Below are 25,182 nucleotides of genomic sequence, written 5' to 3' on the forward strand. Positions count from 1 at the left end.
TAAGGCCAGACAAGTAGTTTGTTGAGGGCCTGCACACATATATATTCAAACACGCATACCTATAGACTAAACACATAATACACATGTGCACGCCATCTGCATTCTCACAGGTTTGCATTTTTAAAGTTTGCACAGAGAGAACTTAAGGTTTTTCTGTTAAAGCGATGTCGTGTTAGCGGCCCCTAAATTAATAACTAATGATCGTTGTGACGGAAGTGAATCAATCAAAAAAAAACTTTAGCTGGACAATCACTTTATTCTAGAGCTGCTGTAAAGCCAAAACAATCTCTGTTACTGTAATTTCAAATGATCACTGTAAAGCTGCTTTGAAACAATCTATATTGTTAAAAGCGCTATATAAATGAAGGTGACTTGACTTGACTTATACTATGATTCAAATTTGTTTGAACATTCGCCGGTTCCCGTCTCCTTCTTCCCTGAACACAAACCTCTCTGCAAATATGTTTAAATGAAATATATTGATTATCTGATAAGTCAACAAGACATTTGTGAAATAATGTTCATTACGCATTATATTATATAAATTTTCAACCTTTTTGTTAACAGCTCACAACATTTTTCCACATAACAAAATCCTTTCTTTATACAATGCTCTTTTGATAGGATATTCATACCTTTTGTGAAAGGAATATGTTTGGAGCGATATGAGGATGAGTAAAGGGCAGCAGGATTTTTTGAAGAACAATTTCTAACGCCATTTATCAGCAGGTAAGAATCCTGGAGGGTTTTCTTCACCTAAGATAATAATATGCTCTTTTGTATTCCATCCACGACAAATAACAGCAAAAGCATTCGCTCACTCTGTTGCCAGCTCCGATATGGCAAAAAAATAGTTTTGAGTATAGCTTTGCACATTACAGTGTGTAAGACACATGGCATAAGTGCTTCAGCGTCAGCACGGACAAACGGTTTAAGAAAGATGGAAGCAACAGAGAGAGATGACAGCACACACAGCCACCCCTTGCTGGGCTCTTAATAGAGCTGCCCCGCTCGGATGTTAATCTCCCTCAGAAAGGTGATCGCTTAGGAGAGGACCGTAAGATAATATTTACATCACAACTGAGCGTCAGAGGGGGGTTTGGTGGGAGGGTGGACTAAATCAATGAATTTACTGTATCAGCCGTAACCTTAGCAGCAGTAACTGTAGCAGCAGAAGCTGATCCGGCTCACGCTTTCTTAGCTCTCCGAGCCGGGCCACGTCACCTCTCGCTGAGTAGATGCCCCGCAGATGGCCCATTTCACAAAGCAACAAAGACACCTCATCAAGATCTGCCACGCAGGAGTCCAGCAGATTTAGGATGTCAGCCATTTTTTTTTTTAATAATTCAACACCTTTTGACAAAAATCGTTCTGACGCAAGTTATGTTACAAAAGCTCCTTGACACCATCAAAAGATTTCGCTGATATTTAATTTAAACACCTTCATTGTGTTTTTACTTAGACTTGGTATGGGGTCAAACTGTAGGAAATCCAGCTGTTCTGAGATTAATGTATCTCTGTAGAGACCCCATTCAATCAAAAGTGTGATTGTTAGCTCTGAAGTTGTCCATATGCTAGTGCACACTTAAAAGTTGACCAAAAGTCAAACTATAGCAGATAGACACATTTTAAAATCTACAAGCTTTCCTAATTATTTAAATAAATAATAATACTGATGATCTAATAAGAATGCTTGTCTAATGACACACTCAAAAATAAAAAGATATTTCCTGTCAATAGTGCTTCCTCAAAAACATTTGATGAAAAAATAATCCATATTACAAAAAATAAAACAGTGTCCCAAAAAACACTGTCCAACAGCGACACCAGCAGGTACATTTATAGCGGGATGTCGTATTTCTCTTGCCTCCCCTGAGCCCATTTGACTTTTAGCAGACCCCGTAAAGCGTGTGGTTGGTTTGGTGGGGGGTAACTGAGAATGAATGGGGGAAAGTCACGTGAAAGGAGGCAATGTCTCATTCACGCTATGATGTGATTGGCTATGATTAGTTCACAAGATAAATCCCGCCTCTTGTTAATCGTGATTGTTCCATGTTCGCGAATCAGTCTGAATGAGCAAAATGACTAATTACAAAGTAAATAAACATCTCAGATATCACCACCTTATTTCAAATCAAAATCAAACTTGAAATAGCCTGAAAAAATGATGACTGTGGGTTTTTTAGTGAGCAATCAAAATGAGCAAACTAAAGATACATCTTCGTGTCTGTGACCAGTGTTTGCGGAGCATGATGACTGATGATCCAAAAATAGAGTATTAAAAAGAACAGCTGAACATCAGTTAATAAAATATAAAATATGGTTTATCACTGAACATTCTAAATCCCATATGTGGGACCGTACTCTCAGGGGCACAGAAATAAAAATCCCATATAGGTTAAATTGTTACTACCTTTAGTTATTATTTTGGAATTAATGTAAAAATGCTTAAAACACTAACTTGATGTGATTTACTTGATTTAATTATGTAATGTAAAAATACAAAATAGATTTTTATTTGGTTTCTTTCTTTCTTTCCTTTTTTTTTTTTGATGTAACGTAAAGTAATGTGGCAACATTAAGTGTAACTGGGACATGAATTTACGTTTGGTTTATTTAAAATAAACACCTGTGAGGACTTTGCCTCCTCATTTCAGGATGCAATGCTATTGGTCAGGCAGATAGTCCCATAAACACTGTATAAGCCAACACTGCTGTGTTGGGCTGTTTACACTTTTAAGAGATATTGACCTAGGAATGGCATACTTACAGTTGCCTCTTTTACATCAGTTTTCTGTTTTATTAACAGAAAAAATAATAATAATAATGGCACGCATCAACTTTAAAACACAATACACATTTCCTCAAGTGTCACAGATTTTGCGATTACATTCAAAGGTTTGTTGAAGTTAAATAAATAAATAAAATAAAAAAATCACTCAGTTTCTAAAAGTAACTTTCCTCAAAGTTTTGGTATATTCATGCCCTGACAGTAATCCAAGAAACCACAGAGAGTGGATTATCATTTCACTGTGCAATCATTTCAGTGCATACTATTAATTTAAATTAAGTTTACTTAGATTTTAAATATTTGCCTTCGTATTGTATATTACATTCTTAAACACATCTAAACTTTATTATTTTATATAATTTTTTTTTTGTTATTTTTTTTGAGCAAATAAACAGTACATTTATGAATGGTGCACTATAAATCTCTGGGATAGAACTGGAAATTTTGATAATAATAATAATATGATATTTGAAATGATGCAAAGCATACAATGCATTACTGTGCAGCAGTACCCAATGTGCCATCCCATGCAGGATAAACAACATCAGGATAAACAAAAACAACCCTTGCTCAAATTCTCTGCGCGCTGTACATGCAGGAATACTGATCTGAGTTCTGCTAATGGAGCAGCTGCAGAGAGAGACGTGCGGATCACATTTCACATCCTTATCAATCACTGTTTTGTTCTTTTGTCACATTTGGAGAGGCTGCTTCCAACAGCGAAACCCAATCAGTGTTTCGGTGCGTGTTCAGGGCCAGCCACTGACCTGACCCCCTTTCAGAAATTCCCAAACACACACTGACTGTCATACAAAATAAACACTCAAGTGAAAGAAAGATTGAATGCAGGCCTTTATAAAGGATACTACTTCATTTAAAAATGATTTACATTAAAAAAGCTAAGTAGTTTAGCTTTCCCTGATATAGACTGATGAATAGATCACTGGAATATTGTATGTTTTGTTTTAATAAATCTGAAAAGAGCAGTAGGCCTACTCCAGAGCAACACTGCCACCTAGAGTTTCCACTCACTGAACCACTTTTATGACTTAATTAAAGGCATAAAAATTAAATAGAGAAGTGTGATGGCTAATTATTGCAAGGAAAATCAAATTAACCCTACAGCGAATGTGCTGGATATGTGTGGATACATATATGGCAAAAGCAGACATCTCATAACACATGTCTTGCATAATTTATGATCATCCAGTGAGAAATCTTAAGAACGATGGCAGTTGTAAAATTCTGTTTTATGCATGAATTCCTAATGCATAAACCAAATTCGTAGTGCTTAAAAAATGAAAGCATCTGGTGAAATGTAAAAATATTTTTAAACCACCAAATAAACCAAGTGTTTTTAAGGTTCTTCTTAAATTTTTTATGTTCTTAAAAAAAAAAAAAAAAAACTCTGCTATCCTTGTACCGTCATAAACCTCAAAATGGCCTGACCAGCATAGCTAAATTAAGGGGATGGTTAACCTAAAAATGACAAATTGTTGTTGTTATTGTTTTGTTTTTTGTTTTTTATGGAACACAAAATTGAAATAATTCATAGTATCCACCACTGTCCATCTCTAAAAAGTTTTTTTTTTTTTTTTTTAAGCATCCAGAATGTAGAGAATTTAAAGTCTGTGTTTCTCACACAAAGCTATCGCAAAACAGGAAACTGTCCTTACAGTTCTATGACAAGAGCTGTGTGACAGTTCTATAAAAAAAAATCCACTTTTGTGTTGCAAGAAAATAACAGTTTACCACCTTTTTACCACTACTGGATTATGGAGATCTGCTTTATATGACCGCCCCAGTAGGCTACATTATTTAAAAAAAAAAAAAAAAAAAAATGTATACTGTCTATCATAGCGCTTTACGTTTCATATGGTTATCAAGCACATCATTGCACTTCATATGATAAAGCTGAGTTACCATATTTGTATACTCGAAGATGTTTTAACTGGTATTGTTTTATTTATAAGTCTATTTGTGGTCTAATTCCATTTATTTGTAAAACAAATGTTTGCTACAATCTCCGTTCTAATGATTTGTTATATCTTAAGGTTCCTCAGGTTCGAACAGAGCTAGGAAAAAAAGGCTTTAAATATAATATTAAATATAATATAAATATAATCTGCTTGGAATAATTTACAAAACATCTTAAAGCTGACTATGCTTCCACCACTAAATGAGTTTAAGTTACTTTTAACCGATTATGTGTTTTATCCTTTGGTAAATTGCTGTTGTGATCCTTGATTGTGTTTTTGATGTGTATTTGTATGTCTATGTTATTGTAGCTGCTATCTTGGACAGGTTACTCTTGTAAAAGAGATTTTAATCTCAATGAGTTTTTTAACCTGGTAAAAAAAAAAAAAAGAATGAACAGCATATGGGTCTGGAATATCCTGTAAATTATTATCTCATGACTTAAAAAACACTTTTAAGTCATGTTAAGAAAAGTAGTAAGAGGAGCATATGAAATGTGTGCTTTGGACCATCTTGGGTGTGTGGATGAGCTCTTAAAGCTCTACTTGACCTGCGCTTGGCAAACACTTGACAAGCACTTCCTGTCCCTGGATGCTTGCTGCTTCTCTAATGATTGTCAGAAAACCAACAGCGTCAAGGACACAACCTTCACGAGAGCTAAACACAAAATAAAGTCAGTTTGTTTTATTATTTTTTTGTTCCTACCCTGTCCTTATTGCAGATACAGTCTCTGCAATAACATTCAACCCACCCGGAATCAGAGAGATAGAACAGAAAATTGGTTAAGATCACTGCTAGTGCATTTGTGTTAATGAAAATGGACACATGTCTGTGTCTGTGTGTGTGTGTGTGGTCCTGGTATACCCAACATTATGGGGACAAATTCTCACCACAAAGATGGCAATATCCAAAATTCTTGTCCTTGTGGGGACATTTTTTTGGTCCCCATGAGGAAAACAGCTTATAAAACATACTATGTGATGTTTTCTGAAAATATAAAAATGCAGCATTTCAGTTTCAGAAACGGATTAATCATTTCAGTTAAGTTTCCTTGCACATTTTTTATTATGCGATTATTTTCGTTTCAGTTTTAATTCTAGAAATTATATTCCAAATAATATATATATATATATTTTTTTTTTTATCAAAATGTAATAGCTGTTGTAACTTTCTTTTTTGTATATTTTTCAGAGCCTCCCCTACAACCTATCAAACGAAATCTTTTTACATTCCGATAAATGACCAATGGTCATGCCCTAAATTTTTTTCACATGTTTTGCAATATATTTCACAATATTTTCCACCTTATGGAAGTAAAATTGTGAATGACTTTTCAAGCAAAGTTTTAAACACTATAATATACATCGAACTTTATATAGAGAGGGAGCTGTGCAAAATACAGTTTACATTTTGCAACGATACAAACAATCACACAAAAACTGTAATGTAGCATGTATTGCTTTATATGATTATAATGTATATGTATGTAAAGCAGGATGTACTATATATGCAACTTTTAATATATCGCAACACATGTAATATATCATGATAATACATGATATAAAGCTTAATGTGCTTGTCGCAATGCATTGTGGGATTGCCTTCTGAAAAATACACGCAATGCTGCATTAAACTGTACCCAAGTAGAAGGCAGCATAATGTTGCCACTTACCTTTTAAAACAGCTGTCTTGTCGGGAGCGCACCTAATATGTTGCCCTAAAATGCTTTCAAGGTAGGCAGCTCACTAAGTTTTGGAACAGCAATGCTGTCAAAACCATCCAGACACTAGCCTACTCATTGAGAGAAGTGAATTGAGAAGCCATGACTCTCACTCTCTCTCACTCACTCTCTCTTTCTCTCTCTCTCTCTGTGCCTTTGCATTATTCGTCATGCCAGCTTAACAGCTCCAGTGTGAGCAGTTTCTGGAAAGAAAAGAGGGGGAAAAAGACAGAGATGGGGGGGGGGGGGGTATCAATGTTGCACCACAGCATTTGACTAATGGCTATTCAAGTCCCTCAGATGCTTCTGTCTGACCTGTGGAGTGGACGAACCTTCCCAGCAGCCCTGCGAATGAGCAGCACCCAGATTAACATGTTAATGATGCGCTCTGGTGAAGACGTGGACAATGGTGCCTCACCACGTCTAGCGGATGATGTGAGGCGAGTTAAAGAGAGTGAGGTTTCTCTGGTTTCCATGTTTGTGTTCCTGCTCGTATCAATGGCTCAAATGTTTTGAATGTCAATGGAAGGAGAATAAAACCCGCAGAGAAGATAAAATCAGTACAAAAGCCTCAGAACATTAGCTGTTTGGCCAGAGCTAAAGTGCTGCTGCAGCTTGTGTGTGTGTGTGTGTGTGTGTAGGTGTGTGTGTTGTGTGTGTGTGTGAGTGTGTGTGTGTGTGTGTGTGTGTGTGTGTGTGTGTGTGTGTGTGTGTGTGTGCGTGTGTGTGTGAGTGTGAGTGTGCGTGTGTGTGTGTGTGTGTGTGTGAGTAAGTGTGAGTCATTTTAGCTGTATGTGTGCAAATGTGTGCTTTAAGTGTTTATTTAGCCAATGTGTGTTTTTGAAGGCGCATATGTATTGGTGTTTTAGAAATGTTAGATCCATTTAGTCGCTGTATTTGAGTGTTGTTTGAGTGTGATTGAGTTGTTTTAGCGATGTGTGTTGTGTGTGCGTGCGTACGCGTTTGTGTGTTTTTGATTTAGGTTAATGTTGGAGCGTATATGTTAGCATTCCTATGATGTGCGTTTACATTATTTTAATGTTGTGTGATGATTGTATGTGTGTTCCTACTTAGCCATATTTTAACTTGTACCCAGAAGTGAGCTGCATTTTTCGAAAACGTTATAAAAATAAAAGTAAAATGTTTATTTTATTTAAAAAAAAATGTTTATATGTATTTTGTATTGTATAAAGACCATTTATGTTGTGTTAGAAAAAAAAAAGTGTGATTTGATTAAGCCTAAATAAATAATTAGAGTTTATATTTTCACTGTACTGAAAACAATTTAAATTGTATCTGGAAATATTTACTTTGTATTGCACTAAGTGTATATTTTTTTTCTGCCCACTACAGTTAAATGTATAAACCTGAAAAGAAGTTTCAATTCACTTCATTTTCAAAACTAATTTAAAAATAAGGTTTGTATTTACCCTGCGGATCTCCCGGTTTGAAAAGCCTTGTTTTTGTGTTTATGTGTGGTTTTAAAAATGTTTGGTGTATTTGTGTGTGCATTAGTGTGTTCATTTTGAAGTGTATTTGTATAACAGTTTCCGTTTATATGTGTGTTAAGTGTTAATTTATCCAGTGTGTGCTCTAGATAAATTGTGTTATTTGAGTGTGTCTGTGTTAGTGTTTTGTTGCAAATCGAGCGTTGATTGTCAATGGATTTATCATAATGTTTATTTGAGCTGGGGTCCATTAAAAACACAAGTTTTAGAGCTCTCAGTAAGATGTGTGTGAGTGAGAGAGAGAGAGAGAGAGAGAGAGAGAGAGAGAGATGTCAGTTTGAAGGTATTGTAAAACCCCAGATGGCATTTCAGCCTCATTTGCAAATAAGAGGGAAAATAACCTGAAAAAAAAAAAAAAAAAACAGCTGATAAGTGATGAAGAAAAGGAAAATATGACATTTCTTTGTCAAAGTAAGAGGTTACATTTTACTTTTTTGTTGCCACTGCAGCAGACAGTAAAGTGTCTTGATAAAAGAACCAGAAGACCCGCATATGTACTGAAACCTGAATAAATTATATTTGTAGATCAATCATAACAATTTCTGCGTCAAAGAAATAAATTTTATAGAATATCTGATAAGAGTAAGCCATCAAAACTTGAAATTAAATCGAGGACGATGGAGGAAGTTGAAAGAATACCGCAGCGGACAATTGCCAATATTTATCCACTAAAGATTACGACAGTCAGCTTTGAAACTTTCATAAGAGAACAGACAGCAGAAAATCACACCTCCTGCCTCTCTCCGTCAGATGCTGCAGTGTGGATATGTGTCTTGACTAATCACTTGAAATCGGAAATAAATGTTCGCTCGGTAAATGTAGCGTGAAAAAGAAACAGCTTTTTTCCCCCTCAGTGAGGAGCTTGTGGGATGTTAATTGATGGGAGTTTGTGGCGGCTGCTAGTAGCACTGAGGGATCATTATCACTGGGGCTGAACGACTGAATCTACCGCCACAGTTTGTTCTCTCCCAAAACCTGCAAAGAGACACGAACAGCGCCGGAGAACTGCCGGGGAACGACCGTCACTCAACACGAGACATTCCTAAAACCTGCAACAAAATTACTAGACTTAAAACAACAACAAACAAACAAAAAAAAAAAAAAAAAAAAATCACTTTTCTCTGGGCCCGTGGCCTAGCAGTTAGCACACGTGCATTGAGCTATGGTGCTCCTACGAGACATACGAGTTCAAATAAAGCCTGCAATGTGATCCAGCTCCACAAAAGTAAAATGTTTATGTCAATAAAAAGTGGCTAAAGTTAAAAGAAAATAAAAAAGAAAATACCACATAACAAACTTACTCAACGGCTCGCCCTAAAAAAAAACATTAACTTTTAGGGGTGTAACGATACCCTCATGTCACGATTCGATACATATCACGATACTGAACTCACGATACGATATTATTGCGATACTCCAAGACATATGATAAAAGGTTAATTACTGTTAATAAATACTGTTGATTAAAATGCAAAGTTTGGTATTACATTGTGGATGTAAATGAATAGGCTTGGTGCTGATAACCCAATGCACAGGACAATGGTGACACCAGAATATTCATGATTCTGAAGCTGTAAATACAGAATTATTTTAGATGAATATTCTTGCACTCTGTCATTGATTAAATATATTAAATATATTAAATAATACTTTTTACTGGTAACATATGACATTTGGCATTATCAGAACCCACACATATTAACCCATTGCATTATTATACATCATATTCAACAGTAGTTTAATGTAGTACTGACACTAAAACTCTGTAAATGTAAAAAATGTCTCACACAGTAATTTTTATTTTGGTTGAAATATGCTGTCACTATCCACAATACATATTGTTGCATTTTTGTAGTGTGATATATTGTTACCCCCCTATTCAATTTTAATGCAGACTGATCATATTACCTTAATAATATCTCCTCTCTAATGTCCCACTTAAAAAAATGGCAAAAAGTCAAAAAAATGAAAGTCCATGAAAAACAAACTTCCCTAAAAAAGATTTACTTTTCTTTCAGAGCCGTGGCCAAGCAGTAAACACATATGTGCCATAAAGTGGTGCTCACATGGGAGTCGTAGGTTTGAATCCAGTCTGCAGTGTGATTCCAATCCCTTGATAAAATTCCCTCTCTGGTGCGTCTGTCCAAAAAAAAAAAAAAAAAAAAAAAAGGCAAAAGCCCCAAAATAAAATGTTTCTAATAAAATATCAAATTCTTCAGAGAATTTAACCAATGGCAAAAAAAAAACATATATATATATATATTATAATCATCCCAAGGCATTTTACATTCTAGAATTGGTTAGTAAGATGGAAGCTGGAGCCAGAAGTTTGGGTTAAAAGATTTAGGTCATGTTCTAACTGAAACACAAAAGTGTGGGTGATCAAGAAAACCTGACATGGAACTTCTGGGTTAGCAAAAGGCACATTAGCCCACATGTAAGAGTGCCAGCATTCCTGCATCCTAACCGTCTTAACTCACAGTCCTGACCTACATTTCGGCAGCGTGTCTGTCAAACGGAGGAAAGAGGAGAGAGAGTCTGCTCTAGCTCTGGTGTAAGCAAACTCAACCCTGTGTTTATGCTGAACGTCAGTCCTGAATACGCTGCTATTTAAGCATTTATCCTTGCTGGTGTGCAGGAACCCCACTTTAGATGTTAAAGGCAGCCTTTTCTCAAGTCAAAAGCACTCAAAAATGTGTAGGGCTGCCAGTTAGAACAATCAAATATATATATATATATATATATATATATATATATATATATATATATATATATATATATATATATATATATATATATATATAAACTGCTTTTCAAAAATCAAGGTTTTAAAAATGTGTCTTGACCAGTTTGTACATTCCAATAACATAGGAAGTACCACCTTTTTGCCAGACTGCTGTCAACATTCATCATCAAAATCACCCTTACTGTGGGCAGGCAGTGCAAAATGAGTGAAGAACCGTTCACACAGGACACGTCCATGCACTCAGACAGCTAGAAACACTCCGTCTCTGTCTTAAAACCATGCCAGTATGATGCGTCCTAACAGCCAAAGACGTCATGGGAAAATACTGCAGACAAAACACAAAAAATGTAAACAGCTTATGTCTTTTGTAAACTGCCTCTATGTTTACGTCAAACAAATTGGTAAATTTGATTTCAAGAATGGACTGCTGTGGACTGTAGGTCAGCTTATTGTTCGATGATATTGAAACAAAACAAAGAATATTTTAACTTATTAAAGCTTCAATTGACAGCTCTAAAAAAATTAAATATCCACCTTGATATAGGTCTTCCCAGCCGGCAGTTGTTAGTTAAACGTTTATTTTTTATTTTTTTATGAATAATGCTAAATGTGTCGTGTAGGTTGCGATAAGGTGAGAAGATGGATCTACTTGCAGCAGTATCAGATTTATTCAACAAAACACAACACTCTTCTTTAGAAACAAGGAACAGAACAGGCGGTAGGAAGCACGATGAGGACTGACCAAGGAAGGACTGACCGAGGAAAGAAACACGGCGTTAAATACACTGAACAAACTGAATAACGAAACAAGAAACACCTGACCAAACTAATCAAAAAATGAGAAATGAAGGTAACTGATGAACACAAGAGAATGACTGAAAACAGAGACACTGAAATAAAACACAAACAGAACAGAACTCAGACTACCCGTTACAAAATGGTTTTAAAAAAGGTTACGAAAATACACATAATTCAACACTGATAATTTAACAAGATCGTTGAAACGACAACAAAGATTTTCGACAACAAAGATCAAAACAAAATTCAGCAGTGATTCAGCCTTTATCAATGACGTCTGGGTTGTGAATGTTTGCGGTCCTCTACAATTCACTAAAAAATATAGTTGCTAAATGGTTAAGCAATAACCATGACAAACACATGGTGAAGTGGTATAGTCAGCACAATCATTTTATGTTTGTCGAGTTCAAAGATGTCCATGCTGGGAACGGCTGGGAAATGTTGTTTAGATGACTGTCATCCAACATTACAGAACACCACAGCAAAAGGAAATGAAAATGAGAAACAGAACAAAAAAAAAAGCCAAACCCCAGAATCTGAGGAACCAACTGTTTTCAAACACACAAACAACTGCCTCTTTAGATTCATCTTTCAGTGGGAGTCCCTTGTTTAGCTGAATTACATGGAACGTTTTGCCTTAAATGGTTAAAAGTTGAATAAAAGGACGCAAAACCCCCAAAAATTAGCAAAATCGAGGTGAATCTATCATATACCCATTTCCACAAAATTAAAATGGGCATCATTTGGCAATCATTCCACTCTATATCTTTGTTAAAAACCTATTAAGCTGCCTACCTAGACTGAATTTTTAGGCGTCAGCATGCAACCATTGTGAAACAAAGTTCCAAAAGATAAGCAGAAACACTGTACTTCTAAGATATCTCATTCTAAAAAAAACTTTGCATGTGTCCTTCATGAATTAGGCAATCTGTGAATGCAATACAATGACCTCAGTGAAAAAAATATTAATCCAAGATGGTAGATTGCATTAAATACTGACAAGCATTGATTTAAAACATTTTTTGTAATTGTAATAGTAAAAGACTGTAAAAATGTGACAGAAAAACCTGTTTACGGAGTTGAACAATATACGGAGGAAAAACTCGAATAGACATTTTGTGTAATTTTACAGTAAAGGACTGTTAAATGCACAATTTTTTAGGTAAAAAAGAACAAATCATCTTATAATTTACAATGAAAAGCCATAAGCATTCCCAGAATTTCCTGTGTAACACTTTACATTTGATGTTTTCTTAAATTCTATTAATTATAGCCGCTTTTCCACCATCGGGCCAAACCGTTCTCTTTGCTTTCCCATTCTGTGCCGATCCAGGCCAGCCGGTACAGATATGGTTTTATTTTCCACTGTAGGGCTAATAACGGAGCTCTTTTGAAAGTAATACAAATGCATCAGTCATTCCCTTAACGCAAGAGTTAACAGACGATATAAGATGTAAATAGCGACTTTGTTATAGATATTTCTTTAAATTGTAATATTAATTTGTGTTTACATCGCTCAAATAGAGCTGTTAGCCAGCTACAGAGAAACTGGTAGCTAAGCAACAGACAGGTGACCAATCCTGAGTTGTGATTTCACTACATGCATTGTTTAGTGCCATGTATGTTACCATAATGGTGTTTTGTATTTGTGTGCATGAAACTGTTCTTCTATAAATTAGTATTTACTTCGGCTCGTGGAAAAGGCTGGTGGCCTTGCTACTTCAGCAGAAAAGGGCTGTTGGATTTACCGGTTTAAATGTTTTAATTTTCTGTACATTGCAGTTCTAAACTATAGAATTTACAGGTTGTTCAGTAAACATGTTTCCATTTTTACAGTATTTGAACTGAATTATTCAGGCAACCACAGCTGGCAGTTTTGTTTTGTTTGTTTGTGTTTTTCTTTTCATTAAAAACGAATTTTTATTTTAAAAAATTACAGTGCATTGATAATACGTTTTGGGCCAGATTTAGTAAACGCTGGCACCAGCCCAAACTCTCTTTTGGTGTTAAAAAACTACTGTCAGGATATACTAAAGACACGATGTGAAAAATAACCCTATAAATGTAAATAAGAATAAATAAATAAAAAAGCCTTTACATGGTCAAGAGGTTAAAAAAAAAATGACTCAAGTCTCATGGTGGTATAAACATTAGATTTTTCCTCCATCATGTTGGCTTCTAACAGGTAAGGGCACTCAAATGTGGAGTGTATACTGTATATCAGCATAAGTGGGATCAAAAAGTGTACTGATTGAGGAGAGAAGGTGAGAACAGACCTCTAGCAGCCAGGGCTTGAGCTTGCGGTCGAGGATTATGTCAAAACCCAGCACCTCGAAGCAGACGCTGGCGCTCCCTGGTGGCTGTCCGGGACGGCACATACGGTAGGCGTGGAGGACGTGTGGCTCGGCCACTATCAGGGTCTTCACCACCAGCTCCTGCGAACACATGCACAAAACACGCTTTCTTTATAAAAGACGACACACAACAAACTTAAACAACTCCAAACAGTACATTCAAAGGTGGACGTTTGTGAACTGAACTGCACTAATCGCAAGATATGCATTACATTGTGACATCTTTCGGTGAGGACATGCTCGTGAAATCTCATTGCATGTGCAAACAGCCCGTATGAGGGACTCATTAACATCCCAGCTCCCTGAAGAGACATGATAGGTCAAAGACTGACAGCACGCTATGGGAAGACAGGGGCAGATCGTAGGAAGACAGGAACAGACGGCCTGTATCAGCTCCTGTACTCGCTTATCAGAGGTCTGGCAGGCCGGCGGTCTCCCTGCATGATTAAACAGAGCCTGTGTTGAAGTATGAGGGGCAGATAACCGGCGGGACGTTTGCTGAGCGTCCCGCGGACCCCAAACGTGCAGTTCCAGAGAAGCAGGTTAGATCCCAGCGTGCATCCTCCACAGAGAACAGAAAGAATTGTGTGTGTGTGTGTGTGTCCTCAGCTAGATTAGTTATTAGTTATCAGTAGTGCTTTCTGACCGACTTCTACAACTGAGAAATTACTTCAATAAAATAGAACAACTTGTGAAGAAAGAATGGGTTACAGAGAAGGCGCACGCTAGGTAAATTGTGACACTTCTGAATGCTTGGCAAAGGAGTCAACAGATGCAGACGTGCAGTGAGTGGATGAGCTCTCAATTTAAAAGATGGAAGAATTACAATTAGATCAAAAGAGAGAAGTGGGCAGCAAGCAGAAAGAGGCAGTGCAAACATAAGCAGGGGAAAGATAAGGGCAGAGCTGTCACACTGGTAACACACTGACAGGAAACAGATTCCTTTTTGAAAGGAAAATTTGATACAATTGAGAAACCTGAGCCAGGAGGCTGATTAAAGTAGAGCTGCATGATCTATCAAATTCTGAAAAATACTGCAAATCTCGATAAGCTTATCATCATGATTGTGATATGCATTGCGATATGAAATTAAAGCCATTAATCTGTTAAGTTAATGGGAATGTGGATAAAAATCTGGGTGAGCCATGTGTGTTCTGACGTGTGTGAAGCGATGACATCATATGCATCATTTGTAGAACTTCTTTTAACTTGACACAGTGCCTTAAAAAGACATTGCTAGTGGTGCAAAAAGCTAAAAAGTAAGTGAAATACACAGCAACTGTCCATCTAGTGCAAGTTTACATAGACAATTGCAAAATAGCACATGAAAAATAGATGAAAAAGCATGACCTTTGTGAAAGGCTCTAATTGTGTTAGCTTGTTAAAATGAGTTGCAAAAAGAAGATCTATAAGATCTGAAGATCTTCATTAAGTCCAAGCACAATGTGCTATATGGCTAATGGTTAGGGATGGGCGGATTGATCCTAAAGTATTGATACTGATGTTGTAACGAAAGGATTGATCCTCAAGCAAAAATATAGATCCTAAGGTGTGTTTTTAATCAGGAAAAGTGGAAAAATAAACTATGTTAGCAAATAATTGTGTAGGTTACAACTATTTCTCCTACTCACCTGAATATACGCAGTTATTTCAAGAGTTATTTCACAATAAACAAATTAAAAGTGTACACATTTTAATGGTTTGACGTCAGTACGATTTTTTTTTTATGATTCAGCAACTGTGTTACTGTTAAAACAGTCACTGTGCTAACGGACTTATTCAAACCGGTCAATGGACCGTTCGATCACTGAGCGAGTTCTTCTGTGTCTGTCATTATAACTGTCTATGTTGCTAAGCCATCTGCTTAGACGGAGTCATGTGCGCATCGATTATTATTTATTTATTATTTATTTCAGTGCTTAACTCCATGAATGAGAGTGGCATATTTAATCTAAATGTGTATATCAGATGTAAAACAGAGTTTAAATAATTCTGTTTAATTCAGTACTTCGCTCACTCCAGTAAAAGTGTGCGTACACACAGTTATTTAAATTGATAGGTAAAAGTTCAAATGGATTATGTTATGTTCTGTAAATTGTTGTTAATAAATCTGTCAAAAAATGTGCAAAAGTTTTACCTTTGGGGGTACGACAACAGCATGTCACTGGCAGGCCTTTACACAAATTAACCATGGTTTTACTACAGTAATTACAATGTGACTTTTGTATTTGTAGTAAAACTCCAGTGAACAGAAATGTACCATGGTTACCAATACAGGAACCATATTTTATCCATGATATTTGTAGTAAAACCATGGTAATAATAAAAAAAACATGGTTACTGAAATTTTACTTGTGTAACAACATGGTTATTTTTCATAAGGTATCCTCGAAGGTACACCTCTTATCTAACCTTAAAGGGTGCATACTTGTATCATTTTGTCAGGGTCCCGTCCTGGGAGCCTTGTCTGTTTTGTCTCTGTTTAATGTTTCTTTGTTTGTTTTGTGCTTGAGGACATGGCACTGTCTTTGTTTGTGTTGGCCATGTGCTCCTCTCGTCCCACCTCCTCATTTCCCATTACCATGCCCCCTTTTTTAGTCCTTGTCTAGTTCTCGTTTTCTTGATTGTGTTCACCTGTTCTTCATGTTCTCTGCTCCCTTTATATTGTGCTCCTTTCCCTCATGTCTTTGCTGGTTTGTTTTGTGTCCCTTGTCTGTGTTCTTTGTATGCATTTTAGCTTTAGCATTTTAGCCTGTGTCTATGGGTGTTATTCGACACCGCTACATTTAGTCTTTCCTGCCAGTCTAGTTTTGCATTTATTTTCTTTTGATGTTTTTTTTTTTTTTTTTACTCTAGTCAAGCTCCAATCTTTGTTTTAGCTCTAGTTCTCCCAAGCCTTATTTTTAAGTTATCTCTTGATTTTGATTTTGTTGCTATCTTGTCTTTTATTTTATTTTCTCTCTAGTTCCCCGAAAGATTGCAGTCTTGTTTTTAATTCTTTTGTTTGCAGGTCCAGTTTGTTTATTTCTTTATTTTGTATTCTTTCTTTTGTTTATTACTTTTTATTTAATTTTGCAAGCTTATATTTTTAGTGTGTGTGTTTTTTGGTTGTGTTTTTTTCAGGACCACTCTGTTTGATTAAGATTATTGTAGAGGCTCTGAATTTTATTTGCCGTCAGGCTTTGCTCTGAAGTGTTCAGCTTGAGGGTTTGTCCACAAGCAAACCTAGCTGAGGTTTGAACCCCCTGGAGCCTAAGGCAATTAACCAGAACTTTTATAAGCACCAGTTACAGAATTCCATGTGGAAGTACTGTAATACAAGTACTGTAATGAGATTGGACAAGATTGAGCAATCATGTGTCTGCATGAGGAGGAGTTAGGGATGGAGGATGGGGAAGCATATCTGTGCGACAGACTGAAGTGTCTGTCTGTGCGAACTGAAATCTGGCATAACGCATGTCTGTACGACAGACTAAAGCAAATGAGTATGGATGAACTTCTGCCTTGATTAACTGGTAGTGGGAGGAGTTACGGATCAGCTGATAGCTGTCTGTCACGCCATGGTCTGCCTGAATTACACTTGAGTTCCATTCAGTAACTGAATCTCGTTTTTTATCTGGTTTTCTTGTCTTGCATGTGTGTCTCATGTTGATTCCTGCCCTGCTTCCTCCATGGTCGCTGATTCTCCCGGCCTGGCAACTAGTCCTGGTGCTACAATTCTCATCACCAAGTGTCAAGCCTCCGGTTCTCTCAGCCGCTGCCTAGTCTCCATCACTGGTCATCGTGTCTGGTTCAGTCTCACCCCCGACCAGCCTGTTTCCCCAGTGTGTGCGCTGCCCCTACTGTATGGACTGTTTCAGTCCTCAGTTACATCGTGTGCCTTGTCTACCGTAATGTCAATAAATCTTGTCATCGCTCATTTCTGCATTCGGGTCCTCTCTCACTAACAACCATGGCACTTATGCTACTAATATGCATCCTTTTAGAGATAGAGAAGGTAGACCTTTGAGGTTACTGTCCCAGTGAGAAGCTAAAAGTACAATTCTAGAACATTTTATTTCTGACGGTGTAAACAAAAGCATAATCTAATAAATGGAGCAATTCCAATAGGGTCCTCACACCATCGGTGCACGGGCCCTAATAATTCACAGTTTAGGCCTATTGGATGTTAAAACATGGCTTTCAAATATAATGTTAAGTGGGTATAAATTCCCATTTTATTCTTAAAATCATTTAAGAGTTTAGTTTAGAGGTATTGGTATCGATACTGGCCTTGAAAGTATCAGATTAAAAATAACAAATGGTATAGCCCATTTCTAGTAATGGTTAAACGTACTTGAAAATCAATTAAATTGAATAATCTTTCACTGTGTCATATAGAGTGGTGCAGGTATGACGTCAGAACCTGGAAGATGTTGCTGGTTCGCCGCTGGTTCCTTCAAGATTTTCCTTTGGGGTTTTATAATGGGGTTTTCTTTTTTTAGATTTATATGTAAAATAAAGCTTTTGATAAACATAACCTGATGATGATTTGATGTTTTATTCTACAACGTAAATGACACACACCCATAGTGAAAACGCAAATTTTGAAGTAGTTATGTTCATTTCTGAAAATGTACGTTTTTAATAAGCAACTAGATTAGACAGCTTGGGGTGAGAGTGTGAGTGTGTACAGTGTATGATGTAGAACAAAACGTCAAAGTATAGTCAAGACAAATTATATTTACCACAGGCTTTATTTTACTCATTAATTGAAAAACCCCATTATAAAACCCAATAAGAAAATCTCGAAAGAACCAGCGGCGAATTAGACATCCAGGTTCTGACGTCATTCTGCACCACTCTATTATCAAGCAAGTTATATTGTACATCACATTTCTCCATTGTATCATGCAGCCCTAAATTTAAAAGATAACAAAGAGAAGCAATTAAATAAAAACAACTCACTGAAACATCGCCCCAGAATTTGGCCACGTCGTAATCGTTGGTTCGAAGGAACTCTGTGAACCACCCAATAGACCGCTTGCTGCCTTTGTCCACCGTTTCATCTCGCTCAAAGTTCTCATTGTGTTTGTTTACAGAGTAGTTGGTCAAGTGCATGTACAGCTGGTTCTGAGGGTATTAAAAAATAAGTCCATCAGAGCATAGATGCCTTTTTTTTGTATTTTTTTTTTTAAAGCATAATGTCAGTGTTTTGCCAGCTGAAAGAAGTAAATCTATGTAAATAAAACCAATATTATATAAATTGTCACATTTATTCTCTTACAACAATTCACAGAATGGTTTTAAAAAAAATATTGGCAATGCAATATTATTTTATTAAAGGACAAGTTCGGTATTGTACACTTAAAGCCCTGTTTTCAGATCGTTTCTGATGAAATAGAATGGTTAAGATTGAAATTTGGACACATGCTGCTGGCCCGAGAATGTTCGGTTTCTGTGGTAGCACCCCCCCACCTCCACAATGGCTGCATAGGTGCACTGGAACAATCCTTCCTAAAACGCATTAAACTTTCGTTTACAAAGACGTGAAACTCACCGAGTGGTCAGGGGTGTTCACTGATATGCACACACAAAAATCGCTGCAAAAGATGCTTTCCAACAGGTTTTATCGTAGTTTTTGTCCAACTCCATTGACTTGTATTGGATGTGCTGTGAGGTACGGTATTACTCTGCCGCCGGAAACGGAAGTGGGTGTATTCTTTCTGTAGTCTTATGCAGTCGCAGAAGCTCTCAACGGAAGAATGTACGGGTGTGAGGCGTTTGGAAAAATAGGTCCACAGTTTTACAACGAATGGTAAAACACCTGTTGGAAAGCATCTTTTGCAGCGATTTTTGTGTGAGCATATCAGTGAACACCCCTGACCACTCGGTGAGTTTCACGTCTTTGTAAACGAAAGTTTAATGCGTTCTAGGAAGGATTGTTCCAGTGCACCTATACAGCCATTGTGGAGGTGGGGGGGGGTGCTACCACAGAAACTGAAAATTCTCGGGCCAGCAGCATGTGTCCAAATTTCAATCTTAACCGTTCTATTTCATCAGAAACGATCTGAAAACAGGGCTTTAAGTTTAAAATACCGAACTTGTCCTTTAATATATGTAATGCCACATTTTGTAATGCAACATGTTTTAATGAAGATCCTACAATATGACAGTTTACACACAAAAAAAAGTTTTTACAGATGGTTACATTTCAACCATTTACATTACAATAGTTTTAGGAAGATTTTCAATATGTCATTTACACATACTTTACAATGTGTGAACTTGTTTCAAAATGACTGCAAGAATTGCAGAAATCTCATTGTCATCACATTAAATATGAATCTCTATTGATTACTCTAATGAATCTGTTACCTTTATGTATAAGAGTGTTAAAGTCAATATGAAACAGCATTTGCAGCATACTGTATACTTTTAGCTATGAAGAATTGCTTTTATCTATGCCTGATTGTGAAAAGTGTCTATTTGAGTAGTATGGAGTAGAGGGTTTTGACCATTAATGAAGTAAATTTTGATGACTTTTTATTAGGAATTAAAATGTTCACATTGCTTTAATGATGTCATAAGCCAACTTACCAGGTTGGACTCGTTTGGCGCGTGGTACTTCTCTGTACCCATTCGAACCAGGCCGTCGTTGTAGAGGAAGACACGCAGTGGATCACAGGAAGTAACAAGAATGTAGAATCTCAGGTCAAACTTGTAGCCCTCCATGAGGAAAGGCTTGTCCAAGTATTCCTGCACAATGAAGTGGTCCTGGACCGGGATCTTTTCGCAGTTTCGAATCAGAGAAATCCTGGGAGAAAATGGATAAGTTTCTATCAGAGCACATCCCTAAAATGTGGTGCATAGTTTATTGTTGGTTAAGAATCCAAACCTCTGAAGCATATCAGAGAGAGCGAATTTAACAAGGCGTTGTCTCTATCGCTGGTCCCTGGACCCTGACTAGGCCCAGGTTAATAAGACCAGACGTCTTGGTCTGTTTTAAGCCCTGCCATCATTTATTTCCTTTGATTTTGATGTTGAACAGATCTCCAGCTCTTGGCTGTTCTAGAATACAGACAACGATGTGTTCACCAGTACCAAACACATGAAAAAAGTGAGGTTTGGATGTTTAACAAACAAAGGGGCCTTAGAAAAACAATTTTGACAGTAAAATATACGACCATTGGTCTGCATTGACTTAATTGGATACATGTTTCTCTTCGTCCGGTTTCCATGGCCTCAACAATTACCTGAGACGTCAACTTTCCAAGGACCACAAGCTGCTGAAGGAGGGCTTGATCACCACAGTTCATTTGTTAGCTATGTCAGCTGATAAATATTGCAAAAGAATCTGTCTGCTTGTTCTTGGTGCAATTCAATGTAGAGGTTCAGCACTATTAAAACACAGCTGAACGTTCTCATGAGTTGTGATGTTACGAAAGATTATCTAGTGACTCGTGATACATTTGACTCATTTACAGTTGTTTGTTTATTACAAGCATAACATTGCAGAAAATGACCAAACAGTAACATGGGCCGCAAAAAGACCTGCGTAACATTGAGACGCTCCATTCTCTCAATTAAAACAATTAAAAATGATTTACTGCGTTGAGTCTCTAGCGTAATAAGTGGCTCTTGAGGGATTTCTAGGATTTATTACACTTCAAATGCATTCTGTTTTCAATAAGAAATGCCACATCCATAGCTGCTTATCGTTGAAAGGTGTTTTGTTTAATAAATAAAAATGTAATTTATAATTAAAAATTAAATATTAATTGTTTCTGCTTCGCGAAGGGAGTTCTGAGAACTTGAATTTGATGCTCAGCCAAGAGCAGCACACTGGCCAATCTTCCTTATCTCCACCGTTTTGGCACACAGTCTCTAGTCCTGCACTTGGCGTCCATTGGCTCAGGTGTGTGTTTAGCGTCCAGTAGCTTGTGTTGTGTTATGTTGTAGAGGATAATGGGGTTGTTTGAATTGCATGACATGATTGATGAGGGCTGATGGCAGGTAATCAAAACCCACTTTGGCTGACTGTTTAATTTGGCACCAGTGGGGATCTCGTCTTTTAGCCCGCCACAGTTTTTAACAAGCCTCTGCTTAGACGCAAACAATATTCATTTAGTTTTCGGCCTGAAAAATAAATTACGTAGGAAGATATAACTTAATTTCCTGCGTCACGCTACGCTTTTTCAAATTTAATCTCTAGCCTAGCAGACGATCTCCTTTCACTTGTTAAATGCAGCACAATAATTCAACCTTTGATGACTTCTCATTTTAATAAGTACCGGCTTGCTGTAGCGTATGACCATAGAAATATTAATTTACAAACGGATAAAAGACAGTCATAAATAAATCAGGTGCCCCATCTGCTGCTGTACACTTTTAGCATAGGTATGAGGTTTCAGCATTAGGATAAAGGACTGGGGTTAGGTGTATTATTAGGGTTAGAGTTCAGTTTCAAGTTTGCCATTCGGATTAATGCGTGTGGTGGCACAATATTATTTAAGCCAAGTCAAGTCACCTTTATTCATATAGCACTTTATGCAACAGAGATTGTTTCAAAGCAGCTTTACAGGGATAAACAGGAAAATAATAATTCAGTGATGCAAACAGAGTTCAATTCAGCTGTAAAGCAGCTCTAAAAAGAAAATAATGTCATTGGTCAGCTGAGGTCAGTTCAGTATTTATTCAGTTTTGTTCAATAACTGTGTAAAGATCATTAAAAAAAAGTACAAAAAAAAGAGTCCAATTCAGTTGTAAAGCAGCTCTGTAGAAAACAGTGATGTCATGATCCAGATCAGGTCAGATCTCATTTCAATATTCTAAGTACAGTCAAATCAATAATACTGCTGAAAATTAAGTGTCCCCTAACTAAGGGGCTGTTTACACAACACCGTTTTCAACTAAAAACATAACACTTTTTATGCGTTTCGAAACTTTTGAAAACGGTCTCCGTGTAAACAACAAAAACGCAAATCTCTGAAACCGATGACATCATGCACATGCGTATTACGTGTTCAACCTATAGTGTTTCATCGCCATCGAATGGCCTGGCAGCAGAATACAGCCTTTTTAGTTGTTTTCGCGGATCTGTGTGGATGGGGATCGTTTTGACAATGGTGTCGTCTGTACGCGGAAACTCAAAGGAACAACTTCTCCGTTTTAAGCATATTGTTGTCGTGTAAACGTACCCTAAGAAAGCCAAAAGGCAACAGAGGCAAGGAACCAAAACTCCATCGGTGGCAGAAATGGAGAAGAAAAAAAACCTTGGGAGAAACCAGGCTCAGGGCGGGGGCAGTTCTCCTCTGGCCAATATAAGTAAAACATGGAGCGACACTCCTATCAGCCCATCACAATCCTAACCCTAATCCAGCTATTCAGGATTACTTTTAACTTCCATCTGTGTTTTCATAATATCAGACGATTGTCACATTTCACCCATAATGGCAGCTGCACTGAACTTTCAAATTGGACATAAACCAGCCATTACCCTCTGCTTATTAAATTATATATATATTAAAAAAATAGTTTACAGAAAAACATTTTAATAGAAAATATTGGTAATTCTCACCTCATGCTCAAAATTTTGATTAGAATACACACAACCAGCTGGGCGGTCACATAACCACAAAAGTTCAAATATTTCAACACAACGAAAGCTCAAATCTGATCCAAATATGCATATGGTCGGAACTTCAATGCAGCTCCTTGCAGCCTAGCCATAACCCAACCCTATTCATAAGCGTAGTAGGTTTATTTAACAACGACTAATTAATCAGGATACTGTTCCAGAGCCAATAGAGTGGGCTATGCTGATCAGAGTTATCCTACAAGCTGTTCTACTGCATGTTAAGGTTCTCGGAGAATGCTAAGTTGAACAAAATGTTACTGTAAAATGTTTGCCACTTTTGTAGCAGTATGCTGTTCATAGGGAAAATGACAAATAATCTATATATAAAAAATAAAAAAAATACTCCACAGGATGCAAATCTTCCAGTCTGTTGTAACTTACCCATGGCCCATGGCTCCATTTGCAGGCTTAACGATAAATGTTTTCTGTTTGCGTTTTCTTTTCAACTCCTTTACATAGTTCTGGAACTGTGTGCACTCGGCTGGGAAGATCCAGGTTTTGGGGATGAAGCTATATTCCTGAGGCTGACTTTTAATCATTCTAAGGAAAAGAAGAGGGTATTAAAATGAATATAAAACGAAGAGTAAAGTCAATGTTCCTTGGCTGGAAGGCAGATGTAATCAGTCATGTATCTGATATGGTATCATGTTTTCAACTCACTTGGCCATGTTCCTTGCCAAGCAGTCTTTCCGACAGATCTCACCCATTCCCGGAAAATGGTTTATCCTCTGAGGAAAATAATCACACTGTTAGAGGACACTCGGTTATTCACCTCTTAGAGGAAAAACACAACATTAGAGCCCAAGTCTTGAACTGAGACTATAATATTTTGACATTTATGTCCAATTACAGACTCAAAACAAAAGGTGGTTGTCAGACCTTTCTTAACCCCTATTTAGTTCCCCACATTGTTTTTAATTTAAAACTAAAAAAGACGATCAATTTTGACTCTAAGGGCCAAGGTAATTGGTTCTGCATCAGAGCCCATGTAGTTGTAGGTACTGACAGATGAATGAATTGCTTTGAATGCAAAGAGGAAGGGATGGGGGCTAGTGAGTTTTTCTGTATTTGAGCAAATGAGGCTGAACAAGGCCATTAATTTGACTCATATGACCTGTAGCTTGGCAGCTAAGCCAATCACAGGAAAATGTGTGTGGGGGGTTCTCTTACTAAAGAACAAACCTTTTAGTAAGTATGAAAGCACAACATGCTTTTCCCGAAAAAGAAAATAACACAGAACACAACTGTATGAAAAGTGTTTCATGGATCAAAGCATCAAAGCCAATTATTTATATTGTGCATATAATATTAGACCGACAAGCAGAGTTGATTTTTTTCACACTAACACAATACATTATTGTTTCATACAGACCGTTTATGCCATATGAATTGGGTGTAAAAGTAATTTGTTTCAATATGAAAGACAAGAAAACATTCCCTATTACTTTCCTTCTCCAGAAAACAAAAGGAGAAATTCTGAAGCTGCTCTTTTCCAAGTAAATGCAATTGATTCTGATATGTAACCAACTGTGTAACTCCAGTGGTTTAATTAGGGGGAGTAACTTATGATTTATTGTTTTATTTTTGGGTGATGCATTCTTTTAAGGTTGTTTTAAATAAGATGCCTCCTAAGATACCTTATTTTTGCAAAAATGTAAGACAGAAAGCA

At 36.9% G+C, this 25,182-nt stretch overlaps 1 protein-coding gene across 5 annotated transcripts in view; it reads right to left on the minus strand.

Moving 5' to 3' along the window:
* The window catches only part of LOC311282093 (tubulin polyglutamylase TTLL7-like), a 164,438-nt gene that overhangs the window by 58,894 nt on the left and 80,362 nt on the right, over positions 1-25,182 (minus strand). For all 5 annotated transcript variants that reach the window (XM_084395657.1, XM_084395660.1, XM_084395658.1 and 2 more), the window contains 5 exons: positions 24,174-24,241; positions 23,895-24,053; positions 20,474-20,690; positions 18,842-19,006; positions 13,817-13,975 (listed from right to left, as the gene is read on the minus strand). In XM_084395657.1, the coding sequence (XP_084251783.1) occupies positions 13,817-13,975; positions 18,842-19,006; positions 20,474-20,690; positions 23,895-24,053; positions 24,174-24,241 (768 nt within the window). The remainder of the gene's footprint in view (positions 1-13,816; positions 13,976-18,841; positions 19,007-20,473; positions 20,691-23,894; positions 24,054-24,173; positions 24,242-25,182) is intronic.

Source organism: Rutilus rutilus (assembly GCF_951802725.1).
Source record: "Rutilus rutilus genome assembly, chromosome: 22".
Taxonomy (NCBI): Eukaryota; Metazoa; Chordata; class Actinopteri; order Cypriniformes; family Leuciscidae; genus Rutilus; species Rutilus rutilus.